Raw genomic sequence first — 27,747 nt, 5'->3', positions numbered from 1 at the left:
TCTGAATTGGTGCTGGATGTTTGTGTTTCCTAGATCATGTTACTCACACAGGGACAGCAGTGCTCCAGTCACACAGGAGACATCTCTAGTAATGCCTGCTCTGAGAAATTAGACTGGTTCAGGAGGACCCAGAGGTGCACATGAGATGACATGAGGCTTCCCTGGCTGTACTTAGATTTAAATGAGACCCTGTGGTGATTTGCATTATAAAGGATTTTGTTAATTGGACAAGCAAATCAAATACAAGCAGACAAACCCTCTCCTGTAAGGAGATGATCATAAGGTTCAATGGGTTCATAAGGGGGGAGGGAAAGGGGAAGGGAAAGGGGAAGGGGAAGGGAAAGGGAAAGGGAAAGGGAAAGGGAAAGGGAAAGGGAAAGGGAAAGGGAAAGGGAAAGGGAAAGGGAAAGACCCCAGAAGTGGTGAGTCACTGGATGGAATTCATCAGTCAACAGTACAAAACCGATATTCTTGAGCCTGAGCCATTGGAGCATTCTGCCTGCCTAGGCAGAGTTCCTCAGCAGTTGTGATACCAGGATGCACCATGGTTTCATATTCAGAGCTTCTGTCCAAACATAAGAGGCTCTACTCCAGGAGAATAATGGGAGCAGAAGTGCAGCTCTCAGATGGGTGCTTGACCTAAAGACAGCCACTCAGGGGCCAAAATTGGGGGTGCTTTGCCTTTTGTGTAAAATAAATTACATAAAATATGTACATTTAAACAATAACTACGAGTGCCCTACATTGCCTGGAACCGATTTCTATTGTCTTGAGTGACCACTTATCTGAAGCATGGACTAAAGCCAGGCAAAGGCTGAAGTGTGTGTGGCACACTGAGATGGGAATGAGGGCTGGCAAGTGCCATTGTTCTCCACTTTGCCTCCCAGTGAACAGCATTTAATTCTGGGTTTGGTTGTCAGAAGAGATTAGATATCTAAATTCTGGAGTTTATAAGTGGTCTGACTGATCTCTTAGGAGCAGAAAATACATTCTGCAGCAGAAACTGTCAGATGCATGATTAAACCATTTGTATATTACCATGGCAGTATAGTGCATGTTTGCAGGAAGTCAGTTTCTGAAAAAAACCACTTGGTACAAAAATAATTAAATTAACAAGAGTCCTGGGAATAAAGGACTCATTTTCCCAGCAGACTGACAGCGGGGCTGAAGCTGGGTTATCAGCTCTGTGAAAGACAGGTCTTTCTGTCAGAGCAGCAGCACTAAGAGCTGTTCTGAGGGAGGCTCTTTCCAGGCAAACAGCACCCAAACATAAATGTTCCTCGAAGATTAATGAAGACTATGATGTGAATGATGGAAGGAAATTAAACAAAAAAACAGTATTGCAAAGGGGGAGGAAAGGAATGAGCTGTTATTTAAAATGCTTACCAGCAGAGGACACATCTGTTGGGTTTTGGCAGAACAAAAGGACATTGCAAAGAAAGTCAGAGAGGTGCTGCTTTGCAAAATACTGTATAGTCAGCTCTGAAATCATATGTGTACATATAGCTTCCAGAGGCTTGAGCAGAAGGATATGAAAATGTGTCCTGCATCTTTTCTCCTACAGACAAGGGGAATATACTTTTCCTTATAAAAGTGAGGGATGATGAAATAAATTTCTCAGGAGGTGTGCTGCCTTGGTACACCCCCACAGGGGATCTCCATATGGGGAGAGCCTGCTCCACCTCTCCATGACCAGTCCTGTTCTGGTCAAAAGGGTGAGGCAGGGCATGGTCCCTGCTCTCCCCCAGCTCAGAAAAAGATGGAGAAGACAGCAGCTAGGAACACTGGCACTCTTGGGCTATTTGCTGTATCTCCACTTGTAAGGTTTTGGAGGAAAAATTGCAAGGAGGATCATCAAGGAGGATGTGCTGAGGGAAGGGGCTCTGGAGAGCAAGGCTGCTGCTCACACTCAGCATCCACTCCTGGGGAAGGGATCATACCCTCCAACCTGGTATCCTCATTGCCTCCAGCCTTGCTTTAAATAAGGTAACCTAAGGAAACAAGATTGTGGTGCTAATGTAGAAAGTCTCGTCCCATGCAACAATAATTTTGCTTGCATCTTATTTTCTTCCTTCCTCACCTTTGCCTCCACATGGCTGTCCTGAGGGCTGTAGAGGGACTGTACAGCAGGACCCAGCCTCAGCTGGCTGCTCTGCTCTGTGGTAGTGAAGATGACTTCTAATATGAGCAAAGAAGGGAGGGTTTGTCCAGAAGGAGGAAGCTGGTGTGAGCAGAACTTGGTAAGTGACATCACAGAGACTTGTTTCTGCAAACAGTAAATTATAGGCCAACACAGCTCTGTGTTTCATGTAAATTTTATTGTGTTTTGGAGGAAATTGCATACAATCAGGTTACTCCAACAGCAGGTAGTATGTTTCATGTGTACAGTCTGGTCTTTTTCTTTTCAGCCACTCAGCATAATTCTTAGCAGGATTTTATGCTCTAAAGGGAAACTAAAACTATCAGCATCCAAGAGGACATCTCTTTCTATTGGGGTTAATGACATTTTTTTGAAAATTCCTAACTACCCTGAAATTAGGAAGAGGCATTCTGTCTTTCTGTAAAAATTCAATAATACCTCTGCATCATTTCCTAATAAGAGTATCTGAAAATATTCTCCGTAGACAAAATGTACTGCCAGTGTCAGAGAACATTTTCTTCAACACAGAGCTTTTTATTTGTTGTAATTTTTGTCATACACCACCGTTTCAAATCTTTTTATGAACAACAACTGAGCGGTTTTGAGTGGAAAAATTTTTATTCGGAAAAAAAGATCTGGATTTGCAAGAGAAAAGAAATGCTAATGGGGCTGCAATTGCTATAACAAAGTACATTTAAAAAACAAACCCTGATGGCTGAAGATTAATCATCTGACAGTGAGGAAAGTAATGCTTAAGGAAGGAACACAGGCATTGTGAGTGCCAGCTTTCATCTCCGTGTACCTCGCCTCACCTCTGTGCCGTGGCACGCTGCTCCAGCCGTGTGCCAGCACGAGTTCCCTCTTGTTACATCGTGTTTCTGGGAGTTAAGATGGCTTTCAGATGAAAAATAATTCGTTTTATTTACTTGAACAGTAATTTTTTGAGCCCCCTCTCTGGTTAAAAGAGTGGGAACGCACAGGGCACTGCCAGCAGAGCGAGGGCACGCGTGCTACAGCGTGGAGCCAGGAAGAAGCAGTTGCAGAAGTGCTGTAAATGGGAGTGGCTGCTGAAGACTTTCTCCAAAGTGATGGGCTTACTTTCTACTTTTCTGCAACAATATTTAACCAATGTTTTTATTTCTCTGATGTCAATGCAGTTACATATTTATTTTCCCATAGATAAAACTGGACTGAGAAACAAATGTGGCTTTTTGGGAGTCCTTTTGCCCACAACTATCTGCAATTTCCCCTCTAATTAAAACAAGAACTTCCATTCCAAATGACCTTCTTTTCTGTTACAATCCTGGGTTATCATCTAAACAATTAATTATAGTCAGACCTAACATTAAAACTAGGACTTGAAAAAAAAATCCTATAAAAACAAAACAAAGAGTCCATATTTCAATCATTAAAAAACAAAAGGAATCAAGGCTTTCCTTGATTTTGGATAGTCCGTAAATGTCTTGAGATAGTACCTGAAAGAAAATAAGCAAGAGAGTGAACCTGCATACATAGAGGGAAACTGCACAGTTTCAATACAGATCAGCTGAGGAGCCTTAAAACTGCTCCAAGCTGCCTTTCTTTGTTATCTCTGTGTGTTGCTCAGCAAAAGAGCAGTTCAGAAACTATTTACACCTGGTTATTTAATTAACTGATAATACTGCTAAGGTTCTAACAGGTCTAAGTAGAAATGTTAGGAATTTAGAGCATATCTACTCCAAAGGGCTGCAGAGGTTGCAAGGGAAAGCTTAGGAAAGGCTCACACTTGTGAGGCTCAGTAAAAAGAGGCTGTAGCAGGGTGGAAGCAGTGATGCAGCTCATGGATTAAATGAGTCAGGCCAGGCCCACTTGACAGGCACTCCAGCTGCCTGCCTGCCTTACACAAATCAGCCAATACAGCTCCTGTACATGGCATTACATTTCAGTTTTATCCCCAAGCCTGGCTCTGGTCCTCCCTGGCATTTTGCACCCTGCATTCCAAGGGGAAGTAGCAGCATATGGCAAGGAACAGTTTGATACCTGTGATGGTGATAAGCACGTGGGCCAATGCAGCAAAGAGTGAAAAAGGCAAAGGCGAAGGCTGGCAGGGACCAGGTTGCAATGGCAAAACCAAACCATTCCACAATTTCTCCAAAGTAGTTGGCTCCAGAAACGTAGGTGAACAGTCCTCCTGCAGCAACAGACAAAATATTTCATTTTTTAAAGTCATCACCTGCACATGAAAGGTTCTTTCACATAGTTAGCAGCAGAATATGTACCCTTTCTTATTCAGCCCATAGCAGCAACCTGAACACACTTCCCTGAAGCCAGTGGAGCCATGCCAAAGGGGGATCTTGCTTGAAATTCTTGTATAAATACAGGAGCCAAGGGGGACTCTGACTCAGATGTTTTCAGCACCTTCACAATTATTCATTTTCATATGGAAAATAATTTAAGAAAAACCACTATTAGATATAAATTATAATAATTAGCATTAGTCAATTCTTTTTATGCCCTAAAAATATTTTGCAACTTCACTACCTTTGGGGAATGCAAAATCTAGATCTCAGTTTTTCACAGCATTTGCAAGAGGCAGGTAAATATTGGAGAAACTGGGAGAGACACATCACCATCCATAATGAGCCAGCAGAAGGAGTCAATACCAAGCCAGAGAAATTCTTGGATCCCCATCCATATTGCTGTACAGAGCTAGACATTTCCTGGAAAGGCAATTCAGCACCTTGCATCCTTGTTGTTACTATTTTCCCCTAAGGTTTACACATTGAATCCACCTTTTGCACAGTAGGAAGCCCACTACTACTCCTAACTGGGCATGGAGAAGACTATTTCCTTCTTTGCAGCTGCCTTTTCAAAGTTAAAATCCTCTTCCTGTGTCCCACTTCAATATTCTCAGAATTACCAGCCAATTTATTAAAATCTCTCCTCACAGTTGATGTTTTCCAGAGACTCCTGCCCCTGCAGCTCAGGGGGGCACCTGAACCAAGTACCTATGCAGGACCAGCTTCTCTGCCATTATTGTCACTCTCCTGTGGATTCAGTCAGAAAACATTCTTTATTCTGCTCCTCTTCTTCCTTCAGGGAATAAGAAGGGGATAAGAATATACCTTGAGGAATCTTGTAAGTGACTTCCCCGGGTTTCCTCAGCTGGCGCAGCAGGAGATCACTGTGGATGTTGATTCCCATTCCCAGCAGAAATAAGAGGAGGCCTAAGAAACCAACAAGAAACGGATTAGAGGGAGAGCTCTGTCTAAATATCCCTACTGAAGCTCATACATGAGGTTTGTCTTTGCAGAAGACAGATAGGGGTCCTAATATCGGGTGGGTGGATTCTTTTTCAAGTCAAAAGATGCATTGCTGCCAGGAAGGCTACTGAGCAGGAGAAGCACAGGTCACTGGTGACATCAGAGCACCTTCAGGTGAACTTCAGGTAACCACAGTCACCATTTATTGAACACTCAAGGGGGGACACAAAGCACCCCATGGACCCTACAGCCATGGACATGACTGCAGAGTAAGCTCTGAGCTGTGGAAGTACCAATACCCTCCTTTTGCTGCTGAGGAAAGAGCAGCACAGAGACACAAACATATCCAGCACATCACTGGAGCTGGGGAAGGAACCTGCATCTCAGCACCTCTCAGTCCACTGCCAGTGAGGCTGCCTGGACAGAGCATGGCTGTGGATGGAAGCAGATTCTTGCTGAAGGATGCTGGCATGATCTGGCCAGAGTGATCCATTGACCAGATTCCTTTTAACTGAAAAAACAGAGGCATTTGATTGAGAAAGTCTGCAGGTGACATGCCCTGCATTTCATGCCACGTTAGACACTGAGAAAACCACCTCTGACAATGACTGGAAAGCAAGAAAAGAAATAGTGTGTGCACTACAATGTATAAAAAAAAGATTAAATTCTGATAAAACATCAAATCTTCCAGTAGAAACAGAAAGTTGGTAAGGGTCTGTAGAGGAAAAATATATACTGTTTGCTTTTTCTTTAATATTTCAAGTACCGCTGATGCTGATTTTATTTTTTTTTTTTTTCATAATAAATATGTGTTTTATCTACCATTCAAATTAGGTGATTTGGTGTTTTCTATGTTAGGTATGTTGGGCCTTACTAAACAACGTCCATAATTTTTAATATGTGATTCTGTCTGAAAAGACTGAGCTTGCATCCACGGTCTGAAACAGGGTACACGGAGTACCTTGGTTAGTTTGTGCTCGTCATATCCAAAACGTTTCCTCAGACCTCCATGTTTCTCAAAATTCTCATTTCTACATTTACATTTAAAAACCATTCTTAGCACAGTACCAAATCTGTAATGCCATCTAACTGCTCTTGTTCAGTTATTCTCTGAGGGATTTTACAGGGTGAAATCCAGCTAGGCTATTAAGTTACAGAATATAAAGGAATTGTATTAACATACAACCAGACTGTGCGTGCTCTCTAATCTTCCCCTGTGCCTTACACGAGAAAAAAGAGCTCTTTGTCCCTAAAGCCTCGTTCATGCTGGGGTTTTGCCCTCCTTTTCTCTCTTATTCAGAATAGCTGTATCAAGGGCAAAGCTCCCTGGCAGGGAAGGGAAAGCCACAGCTTGCTCTTGCACACAGCCACTGCTGGGTGCACGCTTCTGGCTGAGCAAGGGCACACCCCCGTGCACCTGGGGCCTGAGATTGCCTCTCCATGGCCCACAGCAGCAGGAGGCTCTGCAGTGGTGTCAAGAAAAAAGGCTCAAGATTTGAGACTAACACATAACATCATATACCTTCAAAGGTGGCTGCCTAGCAGAAAAAAAAAAAAAAAAAAAAAAAAAAAGTTACTGCATGTTTACTTGTTTTATCTGGGCCAGCAGGCAAGCCTTATGCTGATTTCCATCACAACAGGTTTGACTCACATGTTCACTGAAGATTAGGACATAATTCAAAATGCTTACAAATTGCTAGGAGATTAAATCTTGGGAATCCTGCAGCTGTAATTACCTGATGTAAATCTGATGTCGGTGCACCAATCGTTTGGATATTCAGCGCAGTAAATCAGGTAGTACCCCTGGAGGAAGCCATTATAGATACAGAATAACATGCCAAAGAAAAGCAATTGCAGTGGGAAAGGTCTGCCTCTAGTGAAGAAAGGGTAAATAAATGTCCTAAGGTAGATAAGAAAAAAAAGTCAGCACATTGCTCATGATAACATTGTATTTGCAATTTCTCTGCTGTGAGGAAAAAAAAATCTGAACAAAGCACAAAGTAGAAAATAGGTTAACAAAGACAAAAAAAAATTGAAAAGAACTGCAACAATATAAGATCAGCAATTAATGGGAACATGAAATCCTACAGATACACATCTTTTCCTGGTCCTTCAGGACTGCACACAAGGTGAGAAGTTAGAAAGCTCATCCAGATTCACTGATGCTTTGAGAATGCCTCTGTGCCTTTCTCTGCTCTTGTTGGTGAAAATGAGGAATTCGTGCCCACAATCAGCATTTCCATTTTAAGACTTGATTTAATGCTCCAGTGGGCCAAGGGAAGATGGGTTGCTGTGGAGGGACTTGGGGACAGTGATGTTCAGACATCACTGATGCATGTGAAGGGCAGTACCCATTGCAATACTGATTCTCCAGATGAGGATTCCTATGCCAGGGAGCATCAGCATCCTGGAGGAGCTTTGTTATGGAGAAGCCATTCCTGATCCCACTACAAGACTGATCCCTGAGGGCTTTAACCTGTGGTGGCAGATGGAGTTGAAGGCAGTGTTGAGACCCCTCTGGCTCTCTCACCCCCTTACAGCCTAAGAAGAAATCTCCTTTCCAAACCTCCTCACTTCACTCAGAAAGAGACCCCCAAGCATCTCTAACACACAGCAGCTCTGTCCTGCTCTGCTTGAACATTCTAACCCAGAGGCAGAACACTGTTTTTGCTTGCCTGGGGAGCTGCTTTGCCTCCAGTCCCTGCCTCCCCTACAGGCTTTCAAGCTTTTGTTTAAAATAAGAAGAGCTACAGCCCTAAGTTTAATATGCTGAACACCAAGATTTCCATGCAGCTACAGCACCTAGGGTTTCTTAGATGACAGCTGTGCTAACAGTAGCATTAGCATCTGTGTGAGCAAATAATCAGTGCTTGTATAGTTTTAATTTATATATATGTTTGCTTCAGGTGGGAGTATCCCCGTTCACACTTTTGACAAACCATATCATCCATGGGAGAGTGAAACAAAGAAGTCAAATCCATTTTTTAGTAAGTATTTTCTTACCTGGCCAATTAAGTTCTGTAAATGGTAAAATCTACACTCTTAATTTCTTTCTTTTGCCCTCCTGGGCTTTGGATGGTGCTCATCATACCAGTATGTGAGCATTGCTGATAAGTAATTCACATCCCATGTTGCCAGTGTCAACTTAAGCAAGATGAGGCATAAAATGTCATAATATTATAAATCTAGACTAAGTCATACTATGTCTGGAAGTGAGTAAGCAGAGCACAAGCAGCAACATGTTAACGTATTCACTGCTTTCCAAAGCAAGGTAAGACAGATTTCCAGCAATTAAGGCAGCTGTGATGCAGGAGTGCTAAATATTTTAAAAGAAAGAGAAACGTAAGAGGTATGGAAAATATTCTTCAGATGGTAGTATTACATTTGTCATATTTATGACAGAATGGAAAGGAATGCTCTTTGGATTAATGTCACCAATAATCACTGGGTTTGCCCTTTGGGAATGTGGTGCTGGAGTTATGAGCAGGAGAGGCCAGCTTTAGCATTCTGATCTGCTGTTGAAGTCATATTGACAAATTTGACCTGAACAATTATGACAAAAATGTGAAACTTGCAAGTGCAGGCTTGAAGACAGCAAATTGTATGGAAAAGGGAATGATGCAAACCACACAAAATGAGTTCAGGAGGTGAATTTATACAGCAGATTCAAGTAGAACTGGCACTGCTTTATCCTTTGCCAAAACCAGTCAGGTTTAAGAGTCTCTGAGTTTTTTACAGCTGATTGCTGTTGCTGTTGCTCAGGTCCCCTATTGTTTCTGTGCTGCTTACTGATGCTGTTGCAGGGTAGAGGTTATAGGCCCTTGAAAGATGACTTTTTCTGCAGTAACAGGAGGCCACAGACCTCTCTGCCACTGAGTATACACAGGACAGAAGAAATCTGCATGCAAAGTAAAAGTACAATGGCAGGGGAGCTAGGAGGCACCAGCTTTGTTTAGTTGTTGAGGTAGTAAAATCATGGCATCACTGTAATCCTGCCTCATAGCAGTTTGGACAAGCCCAGTCAGGATTTCATCCAAGAATCTTTGCTGTGGAACAAATTCCCCAAGGAAATCTTCATGGGTCTATAAATCCAGAGGCCAGATTCAATTCTCTGTATCAGATTGTACTACATGGCTAGTTGAGGGTGCACAAACTATTCCTGATGAGATTTGAAAAAGCAGCAGAGATAAAGCTGGGGCATTTAATAGGATTAACTATTCCATGGAGGAGTCTGCAGCTCTGCTTGAGCTATTTTGCAGAGTGAAAATCAAAGGGGGCCTGAAGACCACCATTTTAGAATAACAGAACAAATCTGGCCTTTTGGTTTTAGTCCAATGACAAATTTGACCTTTTACTTTCTGTGCAGTATTGATGACTAATTCATTACTCCTTTATTATCTTTACCAGCCAAAGGCACTGCATCTGACTAAACCATTGCCAACAGCTTCTTTTTAAATGAATGAATAATGAATTATTCATTTTCTTCCCCATCATTTATTTTCCAAAAGAACAGGTTTTGAAGAGAAAATCATTTGACATTACATCAAATTTCATCTTAAAGGTATTAGTCCAGCTTCTTGAAAACTCTGGAGACTCTCACATAAACCAAGGGAAAGTATAGGTTTGATCTCCTTTCCATGGAAGGCAGAAATCTTTCTACAAATATTATCATAATCCACTAAGAGTAGATTGTCAGAGATGACAATCAGAGATTGTAATCAGATGTTTATGCTCCTGCTGTCTCCTCTCCAGACACCAGATGCAGTATTTCAGGCAGTAACAGCCCATTTGTCACTCTGGAGACTCAAGGTGTTTTACACCTGGGGCAACTGGGTCAAGGGTGCCAAGAATGGCACCCCTGGCTCCTCCAGGCCTGTGGGCCACCAGCCTGCTGCTGTGTCTGCCCATCTGCCACCAGGCCTTCTCCTGGGTCTCCCCAGGATGAGCAAAGGACTAGGAAGCTGAAGGATTGCAAGGTGGGCAGGGCTGATGTGGAGCCTTTCTCCTTGACAGCAGGTGCTGGCCATAACCCAGCTCTGTCCTACTCATGCTGTGCATGGTCTGAATGCCCTGGCCCCATCCCCTGTGACCCTGGCCAGCTTCCAGAAGAGACTTGTGGACTTCTCCTGACCAGGAATGCTCTGAGTCCTTGCAGGGAATTTTGGGTTCTCCCTGGATGGTGGGGAGTGGTGCCTGCCCTGAATCCTTGGTGAGGATGAGGTGCAAAAGGTTGTGGATGTCAAAGGAGATGTCCCAAAGACATCTGCTGCTGCTGCTTAGTCTGCACATACCTCCTGAGCCCCATTATTTGTAGGTTAAATGCACTCTGAGGTAATTTTAAACTTTTACTGGTTTCGAGTTGTGTTACACCAATTCTCATGGAATATTTACAGGAGAAAACTGTGAAGTCCACATCAGGACATAACCTGGCACCTAATTTTCCTGTGGCATATTAAAAGTTTTCAGTTATCCCAGACTGGGTTTAAACAGATGTAATGGGTAAGCCCTCAGTTCTGAACAGCAGGCTAATTTGTTATCAGTTTAAAGGCAAAGTAAAACAAAATACTCCAAAATAGTTTCAAAAGTGAAATTAAGCATTTTAACCCTCCTTCATCATGATAGCTACAGATGCTCCAGCATCACAATGCAAGTAGAAACTCCTCACCTGTCATACTCCTCTCCTCAAACATCCTACCCTGAGATGCTTTGCCCTTCCCCATTTACTCTGCAACAGGCTGAGAACATCATCAGCCAGGAATATTCAGACAAAAAGCAGATTATTATCAGGTATTTGTAGTGTGCAGGGTGGACCTTGTCCCTTTGGTTAGGGTCTGCACAGTGAGACATGCTCTGTCACAGACTCAGGAACAAAACCTGGGCTACACCCAGGTGACACAGCAGCAATTCCAGCAGGCAGGAATCATGGACTGGCCACTGAGCCTCTGCCAACACCCACTGCAGGTGCAGGACAGACAGCAGACCTCATCTCCTGTATTGCAGCTGTCTCTCTCCTCCTGATGGAAGGAAGCTGCAAATTCAGGAGCTGAGCTCTTTCTCTGGAGCTGGTGTCCAGCCAGAGCTCCCACAGTGCTGTGAGTGCCACTGGGTGATCCCAGCTGCAGGGCACATTTCCTGACTGGGGCAGGAATGTTCCTCATTCCTGCATCTCTGGGACAATGTGAAACCATCAGATAACTGTAATCACTTGCTGGACTCTGGCCCAGTTTGTAAGCTCATCTTAAATCATTGAACAGAGTCAGTGAGGGGAGGGAGAGAACTACCTTTTTCTTTTAATAATGCAGATTTATTTATCTAGAGGTGGAAAAAACAAAACTGGAATGAGCTCCCCTTCCCAAGGCAGCAATATTTTTCCACATGCAAAATACTCTACTTCTATGTTCCTCCAAAGATCTTTGGACAAATTTCAATGGCTATAGTTTAAGGAATAAGAAAGATATGATATATGATAGGAAATCTTATGATTCAGCTGTATAAAACAATACTAAACCTGCCATATCAGGCTCATTTCTGAGGATTATATCTAAAATAATTGGCTCAATCTACTGTCCTTAGGATGTTTGTGGTTCATTTCCAAGATTCATCCAACCTGAAGCCTGTTTGTAGGGACTGTCTGTCTTTGTGGTCTCTCAGTATCAGGTCCAGGGCTGGAGGAAGAGTTCTGGCAGGAGCAGACTAATCTTTCTTGGGCAAGAGATAGAGGCACACGTCTGATCAAGGGATGGGAGAAGGACTGAGGAAGCCCTGAGACACATGGCACCATAATTTGGCTTCAAGGAGCTCTTGAGAAGAAAGGCAATGGAAAAGAGAAGGTCTGGGCAGCTCTGATTTGATGCAAGGACATCAGAAATGCAGTAGGATTCAGAGGCAAAATGAGACGAGACTTGTAAGAGACTGCCATACTGAACCATGGGGGCTGCTGAACTTGTACTGAATATTAATAAGAATAAACTTAGTTGAAATAAAAAATGAAACACATACTAGAAAATAATTTATTTGGAGAGCTGAATAGCTGTGACCAACAGCTGTCATGATACTGAAAGGAAGTTAGTTTGAATACAATGACAATTCTATTAAATGTAATATAGAAAAAGCACTGAAGTAAAAATCTAGGGAGGACTGGGAGAAGGGGAATTATCAGAAATTACAGACAAAGGCATGTTCTTTAATAAGGAGAAAACAAAGATTGGGAATTAATTTTTACATTTCAGGGGATAAATTATTTTCCATTGAAGAGAGGCAGAAGATAGCAGCTGCTGAGGACAATTGACCACCATTTACTGCAGTTTATTCTGAATGATCTGACACTGGCTTCTGCCAAGGCAGAGTGCTGACTGTGAAGGACCTCTGCTCAAATCCAGCATGACACCTTCAGGCTTTCATAATGTCTCATGACTCATCTAACATTTTATACAAACTGCACATCGCAAAGATGATAAACTCCCTAGAATAGATTAGCAGTTGCTTAACACCAGCATTTATGAGTAAAGCTCCAGAGTGGTACTTGCTGTGCCAGGAAGGCTGACAGCACTTGCAGAACAGTCAAAGGAATCAGCAGCTGCCCTTGACTTGTGGCCACAGAGCTAAAAACAGACTTCAGGTTGAAACCTTAGTGACAGGTCAGACAAGCTTAGTTTCTTACAACTGCCTTTGAATAAAGGGGAGTTATAGGGAAAAATATTTTCAAAAGCATGTGTATCTGATAGGAAAGGCTAAAAATGGTGCTTCTGCATCATTGTCAATCACTGAAGTAAAAAAGACCATGGTGCATTTAACCTTGGATAAATTTAAGGCATCTGAGCTATGTAACACTCAGTTTGAACATTATAAACACCTGGATTAGTCATTGTGACCATCTAGAACTAGTTAGTAATGCCTCATTGATTGATATAAATTGTAGGCATGCTGTGCATTTAGCAAAGAAGAATAAATACAGTTTATGTATAAAGCTTAGTCCTCTTTACATGGAATAGAGATATTATTGGATGTGCTATATTTAATAAAATTCAAGAGGTTGGAAAACAAATTAGGAAAAAGGAAAGGAATAAGACCTTAAAAAGGGTATTTGGTTTTAATTAGTAGAGAAGAATTGTGTAGGCTTGACTCCAAGGCAAAAAGTTTTGCTCTTCTAAATTCACTGCAACGGGGCCAGGTTTCAAAAGTGTTTTGCAATTTTGTTTATAAATTACTTCATTACTCCTCTTGGGTTTCTTCCATTATTTCTGAAAATGTCACTACAAAATCTGGTATCTCCCAGTGACTACCAGCATCCAGACAGAACCAACAAAGGAGAATTCTTCTGGTAAAAAGGCATTGAATCATGAAAAATATTGTACTGGTTTTGCAAATATAGGATCAAAGCACTGCATTTCAATTATTATGCATTTTCTAAAGAGACACCAAGAACTTCAGCAAGTCACAATCCATCAGCAAATTACACTCAGTATACATTTTAAACCAGCATATTTGTCTCTTAAATGTTTCTATTTTGGTATAACACCAAAACAGTTTGAAATATTCTTTTATTTTCTTTTGCTATCACCCAGCAAGGGAAGAATTGATTGACTGCCCTTAACCAAAGGCAACTGAAACAAGAGCCAGATGAACCAAAAATTAACAAGAGCCAGATGAACCAAATATTAACACCTTTCTCACCATCCTGTGTCAAATTGGGCAAATTCATCAGAAAGATGAGGATTTTTTTTAAGGTTCTTTTTTCTTTCATAGCCAAAGTAGGTAAAGTGGAGCTAATAGAGCCAAGGGAATGTGTGCCCTGTACAGATCCCTGCTGAGATCACAAACTCACAGTTTTCTTCAGACACTGGAGAGCCAAGTTATTGGAGTGCAGAATGTGCAGCCTGATGGACTTCTTGTCTAAGCAGTAATACATGGACCAGCACCTTTGACTCACAGTCCTGAATATGTGTGAGGAGACAGGAACTCATTTCAACATGGGACTTTCAGGTATCTATTTTCATGAAATAGGTTTGTTGAGTGAAGGAATTGACATAAACTGGATATATTATAGGAGCAGATGATGTCCTGTGTCTTAACCTTCAATTTTTAACACTGTCTCACCTGTCAACCTTATAAGTAACTTGGAGTTTCCTTGTTTAGAGGATATTAAGCAGCTTCAAAACTGATTGGAAAATTATATCAAGAAAGTTAACAATTGTTTACCATCAAACTAGAAAGATCTTTTGAGGGAGGTTCTGTAAAGACTTTTCTGGTACTACTCAGGAGTTTTTTCATTAATATTATGCCTCTGGGGGAAAAAACATTACTAATGTTTGTGGCTGGAACAGCTCTGAGAGATGCTGAGCATACCAATGAAGGCCAGAATTTAGAATAGTCTTGAAATACGTGTTTGATAGTTTTAAAACTGTCGATTTAATTCAATAAAGACAATGGCAAATACTACATTTAACTAGGACCAAATGTAAAAGACAAGCTGAAAAATGGGCTGGATAGGAGAGGGCATGCTGGTAGGTGGCAAACTGAGCATGAGCCAATGATGCCAGGCTATTGTGAAAAAGGCAAATGTTAAAAATGTGTTGTGGGAATGGGCATGTTGTTGGAGACACCTGAGGTCATCTTTCCCCTTTGCAGGGTGCTAGTAGGAACTTAAATGATGCTCTGCCCAGCTCTCTGTAAGAGACAAAGTGGAAGCAGCCCAAAGAAAAACAACTGTGGTCTAGGAAGTGTGAGATGAAGAAAGACTGAAGGACTCAGGACTCTTTGAATTAACTAAGAGAAAACCAGTGGAAGACATCACAACCATCTGCAACTGTATAAAAAGCTCCTGCTAAGAAGAAAGGAGTCAAGCATCCTCCTTGTCTGCTGAGAATAGAGCAATAAGCAACAAGCCTGAATAGGTGTATAGAAAATGCAAGCTAAGATATTAGGGAAAGACAGTGAAGCATTGGAACATAAGTAGGAATCTCAACAAGCAGCAATTGTTGAAGACAGACCAGACAAATGTCCATCAGGAATGAGAAGAAAATTTGAGGGCTGTATGTGGCCAGGAACTGCCTGGGCATGGGAACATAGTGCTATTTTGGTCAGAGAGAGGCTCTGATGGACTCAGCACCAGGCCAGCTATCACAATTGATACCATGATTAAACTTGGTCCAAATTTGTACTTTCATGGGGATTAGAGGACAGGACTACTTGCATGGGGATTAAAGTTCAACTTGACTAGATGGATTGTGGTGATGACAAATGTGCAGATCTCACAGTGATCTCCAATGATTACCTCGACTGCTTAATAGCATCTAAAGGGCAGCAGTACTTGGAGGTTATGAGAATATTTGTTGTTTTATCTAAGCAATAGTGTGTCAAAGCCTTAGCCAGCCAAAGGTATCTCCCTCCTTTCTTCTTCAGAAATAATCACTTGATATTTATGAAAACAGATCACTTTGTTCCTGTGGCTAAACTGTGGGAGTCTGCCAAAAGTGTGAAATACATGCCAGAGTAACTTAATAAGACACTATGCTGTGCACTTCAAAAAGTTCCCTGCTCCACTGGGGCAGAGAGTTCTAAGAGTTCACAGAGGCCGAGATCGTGACCAAAACAGAAGGATGCATCTACATGAAAATTGGCACAAAATCCAATGATGCACAGATCTGTGCTCTTACAACTGAGCTGGCAGATAAAGTGTCATTATTTCCCATAAATTGCCCATGTGGGCCTGAGAAATGACCAAAAGAAGACAATTGGTAATCTATCCTTATTTGTCATTAAATCTTGGTCAGATTATACCCAGCCAGCATGATCTCATGGCACTCATGGCAGTACATACACATAGACAGGAACAAAATTTGAAGCGACCAGGTCAGATCCTGAGTTTGTGCTTGCATTAAAATAACTAGAGGACTTACAAGCCATGTTTTTTTCTTAAGGAAAAATTACAATGAGCTGATTCTGAGCAACAATTGTCTCTGTTTCCTCACAAAATATGTCCAAAGATTTCCTACCACTGAAAGCTGCTGAGTGAATCACTCAGCACAGTGTCAGTGTCATCTCTTGATACCTGGATATTGCCCTTTCATATGATGACCTTTTCCTTCCCATTTCTTCTCACTCCTGCCCCACTACTGCCCCAGCTGTTTTTAACTCTCCTGCTTGTCCCTCCCTGTGCTCTGACCTTTCTATCTCTTCCCACCTCATAGCCCTGACTGTAAAATTCACAGTGGTTTTTATTTCTCTGCATTCAAGGCAGGTTGTATTTTTCCTTATCCATGTTGCCAGAACTCCAGCTAGGAGACCACTTCTTCCCTGTTGATTATCCTAGCAGCCAGAAATCCTTGCTCTGCCCCTCCAGTGCCAGCCTAGAGCATACTTGGCTGGATTGCAGGCTTGAGTGCTGTGGTCCTGCTCATAGCCTCAGATGAACCAGGGGAACAGACTGTAAAAATGTTAGCTGACGACCTTTCTGTTTGCACAGATACAAACGCGCTTCTCGCACCGCTCCGCCAAGTTTAAATTGCTTTCCCTAGGAAGAGCCAGAGACGTGTCTCACTTTAGCAACCTCAGTCTGGGCCAAGTTTGAAAATGTAAATGCTTTAATAGTTCTTTTTTTTAAAAAAAAAAAAAAACCAAAAAAACAAAAAGGGTTCTAAAGAGAAGCAAACAGGCAAAAACTCCTCAGCAGCTTATGGTAAGTACTTTTCCTTCTCTCTGTCATCTCTCAGCATTTCTTTCTCTCCTGTTCTCAGGAGCAGCAGAAGTTTAGTAGAGGTCCATGTATTGTCCTACCCCAGATGTGTGACAGGAGTCACTGGAAGGTTTGCTTAGGACCATGCTGTCTGGAGGTATTTGCATGTGCATCTCTAGCAGGAGACCATGCTAGCATGGCTGTACATTTTTGGGTAGCCCAGCTAACTTACTCAGAGCTCTCTGTAGCTTTTCCAGGCCACCCTGAATGATGGCATGACTACCTAGATCAAGGAGACTTGGCTTTGTATTAAAGTCACCCAGCCCATCTTTACCAGCACGTCAAAGAGCTGCAGGTCATCACCCTGCCTCAGGATCTGCTTCAGCAAGGTCTTGCCTGGGAACTGATCTGTTCCTCAGCATCCCCCCTAGGCAAACCCTCTTTCTCTAGCAGACAACACATCTCTTTGAAGGCAGCCTTGATAAGGTGACATTTTCCAGAGCCATTTCTGGGAGACACTCTCCCAGCATGGCAGGTGTTGGATTAATTTGGTGAACTCTAGAAAATGGTATCTTATACCTGGCTAAAGCTGACTGTGGGTGTTGCTACTCTATTCTATGTTTATAAAGGGTAGCTAGGAAGGAGGAGGTCAAACCCAGATTCCTTCAAACAGGACCTTTTTTCATCTTTGTTGAAGGTCTTATTTGGATACACCTTCCTAGGAGTGGTGAAGCTTTCTGCCCATCCTTAGGCATTATTACAGTAGCAACTGGTGCTTCAGAAGTTCACATCTAGGCAGAATTTAGCTGGTTCTTAAAATAAATTTGGACCTGTAGAAAAATATACTGTTTTTTCTCCTTATGAGTTGCCTTTTCACATTTCCCTACATGGAATATTTTAACTCAGTTTGAATTAGTTTTGTTTTGTTGGGTTTTATAACAAAGTAATCCCATTGCTATTGTTGTAACAATGAGATGTTGCAAAAATTATTAGATTGCCAGCTGAGTGGCCAGCAAAGAGTAATGCAACTCTTATATTTAAATGAGTGTAGATGTATATGAATTTAATTATTTGACCAAATTCAATAAGGATCACCCTACTGATCAATTTAGCTGCCACATTTCAATCAAATTCTGAACAAAGAAGGACACTTGGAGGTGTATAATTTAAGAATTTTCTCTTAATTTAAGTTTGAAGGTGTTTCTTTATCATAACCTTTCTTGACCATAATTAATTTTGAAGGAGATACCAAGAATATAACTTACACCAAGGGAAATATTGGAATGGACACTGATTTATAATCATACTACTAGGAGTTTATTTCACAATTTTATTTTTCTTAACAGAGCTCAATAAAACTGGCAAATTACCTAATTATACCAGTTTTTGAGTGCACAAAGGGGCTATTAAAGTGTGTCCTTTTGTCAAACAATGTTTATTGGCTTAGTATAAAAGTCCTACCTCCTCCATAATGGCTGCATCTACTATGATAAGAAATCAAAAAAATCAGATTTGTGGATCTCGAAGGAGCAAGATCCATCACAAATTTCCCACTGGGCATATGGAACAGACCTTAATACTTTTCTCCTGGTTTTTGTTTCCTACTTAAAAGAATAGACAAATAAATTTCCCAATAAGGGAATACATCTCCTGATTAAAACAAATAACTTCCTTCTTTGGTAAAAACATTACAGAAACTCATGTATATAATTTAAATTTTTTTCCTGTCTCAGTCTTAGTTAAACCCTTTCTAACTCTGCTTTTCTATATCAACACTGGGAATGTTGCAATGCAAGTCCAGACCTTTACATCCCTGCCAGCCTTACCAAAGCCCAGTGGAGTTTGGAGCTCAGAATGTTATCATCCTATAAGGATTTAAGCTCATCCTATAAGGATTTAAGGATATAAGGATAGCAAGTGCTTTAACTTCCTCAGTGGGCTCAAACCTCACACTGATCCAGGTTTGGGATCAGTGGGATCAGAGGAGCTTCTTGTGCCTTGGTGATGTCCTGGTGGCTCAGGTGTCTGCCCTGGTACTGCAGTTTGGGCATTCATTTTGTAATTAACAGTAATAGTGAGGTCTGAGAGAGGCATGAATCCTTCTTTAGTGCATGTAAAGCTGCCTGGTAATAACAAAACAGCCCGAGTGAATTAGCATCTAAAGATACTCCTAAGAGGCATGCTGTCTTGAAAAGAAGGGAAGAAAGAGAAAAGCCTCAGGTTATCTCTGCAGAAAATCTTCCAGACCAAGAGAAAAAGAAAGAATCACACAGGCACAATTTGGACTGGGCAAAAATGTTACATTTCTGTAATGTTAGCCCACTTTCCATTGGGAAAGGAATGTATAGGTAGGATTATTTGTGCTAATTGTTAGGAAGGCAATCAGAGAGCATTCTATTTTGAGAGCAGAATTAGGAGGGTGATTCATAATGCTAGACAAGACTGCAAGGAAGCAAACTCCACACCAGCACTGGCTACATGAGCATTTCACAATTCTGAGGCAAAGCATGTGAAGAGATGCTTTTGTTAGCTATTAATACATTAATATGAGGAATCTGGACAAAAATAGCAGAAATGAATCTAGTATTTTCACAGCAGAGAAGAAATGGTATGTTAGCATTACTGTAATGCACTGGGGTGGCTGGGGAGCTAGGAATACATAGAAGAGGCAGAGCAAATGGCCAGCCTCTGTTAGGGATATTGCTGACAGATCTAGAATTACTGCCAAGGCCAAACAGCAGGAGAGAGGATGCAAATGTGCTACTGTGTAGCTGGTGAGTGCCAAAAGGAATCTGGTCAGGGTCTATTCCAAAGTATCAAGGTGAAGGAAAAGAGAACAGGATTTTTTACTTGTCAAAATACCTGCAGATTTTGTGTTGGGAGGTTAATTGTAGAGGTTTCAAGAGGCCAACAATTAAAATGCCTTTAGTTATTGACACTTAGTAATGGTAACTTTCTAAGACCAAATGATAAAATAACTATTTCTGTGGGGGAAAAAAAATAATCTCTGAATTGGATCTATTAGACCTAGAGGTTATTATCTGTCTGGTTATATGCACTACTAGCAAGGAGAGTACCACTTAAATATATAAATATCCATCAAACTTAACCTAATTTCTGTTTATCCACTTCATGTTTCAAAAATCAAAATTAAAACCCTGAATGAACAGATACAGAATACCTCTAAAAATTATGAGCAAATTAATTTATAAATGACTTAGTCATTTGGAGCCTCCATCCACCTGCATTTCTCTGGAGGCTTGAGCTGCTTTTCTTGCTGATCACAAGTAGCTATTCCTACTTGAAAAAAGTCCAGATGTGTCCAGGTAAACATAGCACCTGCCTGAACAACCAGGCAGTACAGGCAGGATCTGCATTCTGCAGAGCCAGGGGAGAGCAGCAACCTTTTTCTTTCCCCCCCTCAGCTTAGTTCCAGAGAGAGGGGAACTGGCCAAAAGAAGTGTTAAAATCTTCTGTGAGGATGCAGTTTTCAAATGCTCCTCATTTCTCATTCTCTTGCCACAAAATTCTGTGTTCCCTTTTTAGAAATATGTCAATTTGTAGAAAGCCAGCTACAGGCACACCAAAGGGGTCACCTGCAACCAGAGGAGTCTGGGGATCCAGCTGCATCTCAAGGAGCAGCCTTCCTGTCTTTCAGATTCACACCAGTGCACTTCAGAAATGAAAACAACAGTTTGGTTTGTTAATATATTAACAAAGTAAAATAGAAAACAAAGGTTTGACTTGACTAAAACAAAGTTGCAAGAGAAAAAAAAATAAATAAGTAAATGTAATTCTAGGTGGCCTTTGGAACTGAAGTGCCTCTTTAAATTGCTTGTGCCCCAGCTATTAAGGGCAGAACAGAAGGAGTAAGTGCAGCACCTTGTCTTTTACACCTCTGCCTTGGGGATTCCCTTCGTAAGTCAGTGAGGCCTTCCCTGGTGCCACTGCACAGGGTGACATCTCCTCTGCTCCCTCACCACTCTGTTTTCCTCACTGGCAAGAGAACTGCAGGTTCCAGGTTTATATGGAATTGGATTGCAAAGGCTTCCTCTCATTGCCTCATGTTGTTTCTCACCTCTGGTTTTTGAAGCTGGACTGCAAAATGGAAAGGCAGCAAACAGGTTTCTCCCTGCCACCCAAGGGCTTCCACTGGCATTCCCAGCACGGCCCCTCCAGCAGGAAAGGCTGTATTACAAACTACATTTCAAAGTAAAATGCTTTGTAAGTCATTTAGCACAAGAAATGTACATACATTTTACACTGCTCATCATTTCCAGCTCATGACCAGCTTTCCACAGGGATTGCATACACAGATGGCAGACTTGGCAGTCATTTCTTTTCTCACTTTCTCCTTCCTTTTCTCTGCCATCCCACCCCATCACTTTTGAAGTCCCCTACCATCACAGAACCTACCCTGGGAAAGTGAAGACACTGCTGAAAACAGACGTGAAAACTCAGATGTCGGTTCTTTTCAGACAGATTTTAAGAATGTTATCTTTAGCAGCAGAGAGGATTTGAATTGGATGACATTCACGCCATGCTGTGCTAATAAAGTGCACAGAGACACAAAGAGCTGGCTAACTAAGGAGAGCAGCCAAAGAGGCTGGGGGTGGGATTCCTCCCTTCCTTCTCCTCCCCTCAGCAGCAGCAGCAGCAGCAGCAGCAGATCCTGCCTTGTCCCTCCCTGGAAGCCGCAGAGAGAGGCTGCTGCCTAGCGGTGGCAGAGGAAGGCAGAGAGCCTGCTGCTGTCACTGCTCACCGCTGGACAAGGCAGGATGAAGGGGAGGTCTCCTGGCTCCATCCCCCTCCCCCTGAATCCTCTCAGACAGAAAGTCTCAGTTCTGGGCAGCCCTGGGGAAGGCTGGCCCTGTGGGCAGGGTCAGTGCCCAGGTGAGCTCTCCTTTCTGTGTCAGCACTGGGCTGGATGGGGCTCAGCACCTGCCAGAGCTGCTCACAGGATCCTGCAGGCCAGCAGAGAGGTCCTCTAAAGTCCTTGTCAATGAGTCACCATCAGCCTCAACCCCGTTTCCAGAACAGGACTTGGGTGGTCCTTTCAACACTCCAGCATATTCCTTAAGAACCTGACAATAAATACAAAATTGCCACGGATTTATTTGTGCCTCTGATGGCACAAATTCTAGACAGCATGCCCTTATAAAAAAGTTATTTTAAAATGAAAGAAATACAGTGACACAAACGAAAACCACTCCTAAGGAGCAATAGATTGTAACCTTGGTTACAATCCGGGTTACACCAGTTCCAGAGTGCTCTAAGTAGCCTGGAAACACAGGATGTCCCTCTGTGACTCCAGACAGAAAAGCGCTCTCCCAGTCTGTAAACATCAGAGTAGGATGGGGGAACAGGAAAGTAATGTTAGACATGCTACTGCAACTCTGGTGCTGTGTTACACACCACACACTGATGTCTTCATTTTAAAATTGAGACAGAAAAAAAAGGAGAGGCGGGGAAAAAGCCACAGAAATTATCTGAGGACTGAGAGGGGAAAAAAATTCTTGCATTGAGGATTGTCTGCTGTGGTTCAGTGATATTATAAATCTAGTTTAGGATAACTCAGTTCAAATTAAAAAAAAATATTGTAGCTATTTGACACCATGTCCAAGTGCAGGACAAGTTAATTACGCTGGCTTAAACCTGTTCCTAAATTTAAGAAAAGGTAACTTTATCCTGACCAACTTCATGTTGGATGAAGTATCATGTGTCTGCACTACTCTAACTCTGTGTCAGATCAGGTAATGTCTGTTCCCCTGTATCTGGCATAAGTCCACCACAAGCCCATAAATTCAGCATAAATACCACATCATGTGCAGAAATTAATGCACCAGAAATACAATCATGTGCTCCTATATTATCTGGATCAAACTGATGCTGACAGAGGGCTTGACAGCTCTACAACAAGCAAGTTAAAACATGATCCAGTACCATGTAAGTGATACCACGGTAAGAAAATACTGAAGGACACTATGGAGTGCTTCAAATTAGCACAGGGTGGATAGAAGGAGGAAGGCCCACTGGGAGAAAATCAAGACCAGTCAAATTTAAGCAAGACATTTTAAACATGTTTAAGTAAGAGTAAAACTATTCAGAAGTTAGCGCTACCAAAGAAAACACTGGATTTCTCCATTAAAAATGATGGATTTTTCATTTTCTGGCATCTTCAGATCAAGACTCGAAGTTACTCTGAAATACATGCTTTGGTCTAAAAGAAGATACTGGGGCAACACAGCTGGCTGGAACATAAAAGAAGGTAGAATAGCTAAGCACAGCAGTCTTTTGAAAGTCTGTGTTTCTCCATTATGGGCTATAATGTCCTTCTGAGCATACCTCAAATGAAAACTTCCCTTCCTCATGTATGTTTGCTATAGCAGATGAGACAAAATTAGGAATTATAAAAGCTTCCCTGTGGAGAGAAAGAAGTCACTAAATTATGCAATAATATACTAAGAAACTACTTCATACAAACATATAGGAATGCTTAAGTACAGATACCGGATGATGAGTAGTAAAAGGAGGAGTGGATTAACAAAATACATTTATAATTAAGAGTGGAACACCTTTATTCATTTCAAAATTTTAGTCAGAAAATGCAGTAGGCTACACCCGTTAGGTAAATGCAATTTTATTATTGATTGATTGATTGATTTAACACTTTACTCATTATCCTTGCAGTCAAGTTTAATCACAAAAGTATTTCATATTGTTGTTAGATTATTCCGAGATAATAAAATGAAAAAAAAAAAAAAAAAAAAAAAAGAAAATCAAAACAAAGCAAAAGAAAACCCCAAAAGTCAAACTAGATCCTGACTGTTATGTCCAACTACTGAACCTCTTTTCAACAGTGAAACTACTGAACCTCTTTTCAAATGCTGTATGGCAATGGAATGTTCTAATCCTGTGTCACCAGAACCCCTTGGTAATAGGATTTATTCAACATCATTTTATAGGCAAACAGCCATAATATGCATGTGCACAAAATACGTAAGTGCACTTCTTTCTACCCCTTTTTCAGTTCTGCAATAAGACATCTTGCCCACCAACATTGCCACCAGGATGTGGTGGCACTCAGCATGGAACAGGGAAGCCTAATATCCCATGAGATACTGCCTAGAAAATCCGGGAGCTGGAGATGGGCTTAGAATGGAGCTGATTCTAGATGGCAAAACCTGTAAATTCCCAGTGGTCAGGGATGTCTCCTCCATTGTTGTCATCTTCCTCCAAGGACTGAGTCCCATTCTTTTAGTTAAAGGCTTAATCCAAATTACAGTTATTGGGTCACTTATTGATTGCTAAGAATTTGACCCAACCTTCAGAGTGTCCAAGTAACCAAGAAGTCTAGGTAGCTAAAAAGTCTAGAAAAGAAGAAAGGTGCAGAAACTGTTTTACTATAACATATGCTAATGGCTAAAAAATTCTCAGTAACAATAAATTATCCTACCTGCTAGAAACTGTAGATAACAATTAGTTGTGCTAATTTTGATTCTTAAAACTTTAATGTTATCAATAAGGCTCTAATTATAAACACAAATAGGTCATTCTGCCAAGGATCCCTCAAAGAACCTTCATGACCTACAGTATTTTCAGGCAAAACCCAGAAAAACTTATATTTTGTGATTTTGCCGATCTTTTTCATAACAGCAGAGTATTAGTATTTGATACAACATTTCAAATATTAATTGATTCAGCAGAATGTCAGAATGGCTTGTGTGAGAAGGGGCTGCAGCCTGTGAGAATAATATTGGAGTAACACGCTGTATTAGAAAAAAAAGTTTTATACAGGCTTGGTTGAGGTGAGGCTTTTACTTTCACACGAGAAGAAGAAAACTCCAGCGACAGATGAGAAGATCCCCGAGCTGTCTGGGAAAGAAAACGTGTGAAAAGTTTTGCCTAAATCCAGCAGTAAATTTGGAAAAGAAGCCACAGAGTCAATAAATGTATGCATGCTGGTAGGGTAACATTTCTTTCAGTTGTCTGGAGGTGTTCATTGATAGTTGTGTTTCTCAAACAATCAGAAATTCTTGGACAATAACAGAGCGCATTAAACTGAATTCTGTATGACTACATATAATCAATACATCCAGCTTTCTGGAAGCCAAATATGTTATGGGTGTGTCCTCCAGCTGACTCCTGCAGCAAAGACAATGGGAGTGATAACAAATACACGTCAAAAATAGTGTTTTAGCACCGTAAACCATTCTCTGTTTTAAATTTCTCCGCAACAGCCTTGAGTTTCTATCTCTAAACTATCTGTAGAGATACTGCAACTGGATTTTCATTATACTGGTTTTGGTTGAGTAGCAAATAATAATTTCTGATCAAATATTACAAGCAAAATTGCAATCAAATATGAAGCAAATAAAAAACAGATGAATGGTGGTGAAAAACGGCAAATCAAGTCAAGGTTTTGCCTCAGAAGTTATATTGCTCTTTACTACATAATGGCATAACATTTTCACCTGCACTTGCCATTAATGAACAAAAGCCTTTTTTTCCCCATAAACAGATAACTAAAATTCAACTTTCTCGTAAAGAACTCCACTGAAAATGGAAGTGGAGCAGAAGATGGATTCTGGTGATATTCTCCAGAACCAAGTCTCACTGACTGCAGAACTGAGTAACAATTGTAGAGCTATGTCTCTTCAAAGTTATCACCAACACTGGATGAAAACTCTAGTATTTGTTTCAGCTCCTGGTTAGTAAATACAGAATCAATTAAAGTTACAGCATTCGTTATAACTTGACAAGACCAGGTATCTAAAAAGAAAAGATATAGAAAGAAAAAAAAAAAAAAAAGGAAAGAAAAAAGGCGACATGAAGCGGTGCTTGGGCAGTGGAGCGAGGATGAGGAGCGGAGCCCAGCTGGTGCCCGCGCTGGCCGGAGCCGAGCGCTGCCGCTCCCGGCGCTCCGCGGCTTAGTCCCGGCCATCCTGGCGCCTATTCCCGCGGCTGCCGCTGCTTCTCCTGCCCGCAACAAGCGCTCCCTATGGAACTTTACAGAATATCTGGACGAGTTTCATCCAAACCTTTGCTTCAGCTTAGAGAAACCTTTCTTTTTTCCTTTTTCTTTTTCTTTTCTTTTCCCCTCCCGCCAATTCAAAGCATCCTTCCTCTTCCCCGCTCCAAGCACCCGAGCACCACCTGCTCGTCCCAGAGATGCCCACCGGCCGGTCCGCACGCTGCGGGCGGAGCCGGGGCTGGCCAGCGGGATCGGGAGGGAGCGATGCCGCAGCCGGGACCTGCCCCGGCCCCGCTCCCGCAGCTCCCCTCGGTCCGGGCTCCCGGTACCTGTAGAAGTAGTGCCAGCAGAAGAGGCAGCAGAGGAGGCGGCAGCCGAGCGGCTCGAGGCGGGGCGGGCTGCGCAGCGCCAGCAGCAGCGCGGGCACCAGGAAGGAGGGCAGCTCCTGCAGGAACCAGGCGCAGCGCGCCGGCAGCCGGCCCCGCGGCCGCGCCAGCCGCTCCTCGTGCTTCCCGTAGCGGGACGGCACCCGCAGGTGCAGCGAGAGCTGCAGCAGCGCCAGCGCGCCCAGCAGCGAGCTCAGCGCCAGCACCAGCCCGGGGAGGCACTGCATGCTCGGGGGCGGGCGGGGGCAAACAGCCCTCGGCCAGCGCCAGCCCCGGCCTTATTAGAGCCGCGGCATCACCCCGCCCCGCCGCGCTGCCTCCCAGCGCCCGGGCTCGTCACAGGGTGCAGCCCCTCGTGCCGGAGCGGGCGAGGCGCCCCGACCCGCCCGGAGGGGAGCTGCACCCCTCCATCCATCCATCCATCCATCCATCCATCCATCCATCCATCCCGACCCTTCCAAAGGCGAGCTGTACCCCTCCATCCATCCATCCCTCCATTCCGACCCGCCCGGATAGGGGCTGTACCACTCCATCCGTCCGTCCCTCCATCCCGTCGCATCCAAGCGGAGCTGTCCCCCTCCATCCCCGCCATCTGTTCCGCCCGGAGGAGAGCAGTCCCCCGTCCCTCCTTCTCCTTCTCTCTCGCTCCCTCCCTCCCTCCCGTCCTCCGCGCTGTCGGGGTCCGCTCCGGTCCGTCCCGGGGCGGCGGCGGGAGAAGGGAGAGGAGGAGGAAGGGAGGGAGGAAGAGCCGGGGTCGATGCGGAGGCGGCCCCGAGGTGAGCGGGGTGACTTCGGCAGGAGGAAATCGCTGCGGGCGCGGTGCGATCGCGGCGAAGTTCCCTTTTCCCTTCCGCTGCCCCGGGTGTCACTGTGCCCCGGGCTGGCCCGGCCATCTGTGCTGGCAGGGCTGAGCCGTGCCAGGCAGCGCCGCTCACCGCGGGCAGGCGGAGAGCACGGCAGAGACGTGCCAAAGGTCGGACGGGAACGAGCGAATGGAGATGCTCGCGGTAGGATCAGGAAAACACGGTCCGAGTCCGAGTCTGACGAGTCCGGGTCGTGTTTGACATAACCCGAGCATGCCGAAACTTTTTAAGTGCCCCAGGTTTTAGTGAAGGTGATCCTAATGTACGTGCTAGGTTTGGGGTGTGCTCAGGAACCCTTCAGTCTGAACAACATGAAGTAGTTTTTAGAAGTTTGCCTAGAACTACAGCCCTTTTCTTTGTCTGTTTCCTCAGGGATCTTAATTTGGTAAGAATTAACAGGATGCTGAATTACAGCAGGAGGGCTAGCAGAATATTAAACTCTGTATTTTTTTATTTTTTTTTTTTCTG

At 42.9% G+C, this 27,747-nt stretch overlaps 1 protein-coding gene across 1 annotated transcript; it reads right to left on the bottom strand.

Annotated features, from left to right (window-relative positions):
- Positions 1-2,299: 2,299 nt before the first annotated feature.
- SRD5A2 (steroid 5 alpha-reductase 2) lies at positions 2,300-26,726 on the bottom strand. The gene is made up of 5 exons (XM_056488580.1): positions 26,360-26,726; positions 7,119-7,282; positions 5,245-5,346; positions 4,160-4,310; positions 2,300-3,615 (listed from the first exon to the last, which is right to left on the bottom strand). The coding sequence occupies exons 1-5, from the start codon at positions 26,641-26,643 to the stop codon at positions 3,549-3,551; spliced, it is 768 nt and encodes a 255-aa protein (XP_056344555.1). The 5' UTR covers positions 26,644-26,726; the 3' UTR covers positions 2,300-3,548.
- Positions 26,727-27,747: the final 1,021 nt, after the last annotated feature.

This window comes from Oenanthe melanoleuca, chromosome 3 (genome assembly GCF_029582105.1).
Source record: "Oenanthe melanoleuca isolate GR-GAL-2019-014 chromosome 3, OMel1.0, whole genome shotgun sequence".
Taxonomy (NCBI): Eukaryota; Metazoa; Chordata; class Aves; order Passeriformes; family Muscicapidae; genus Oenanthe; species Oenanthe melanoleuca.
Note: the sequence above shows the minus strand (reverse complement) of the source record. Positions and strands in the feature narration are given on the sequence as shown.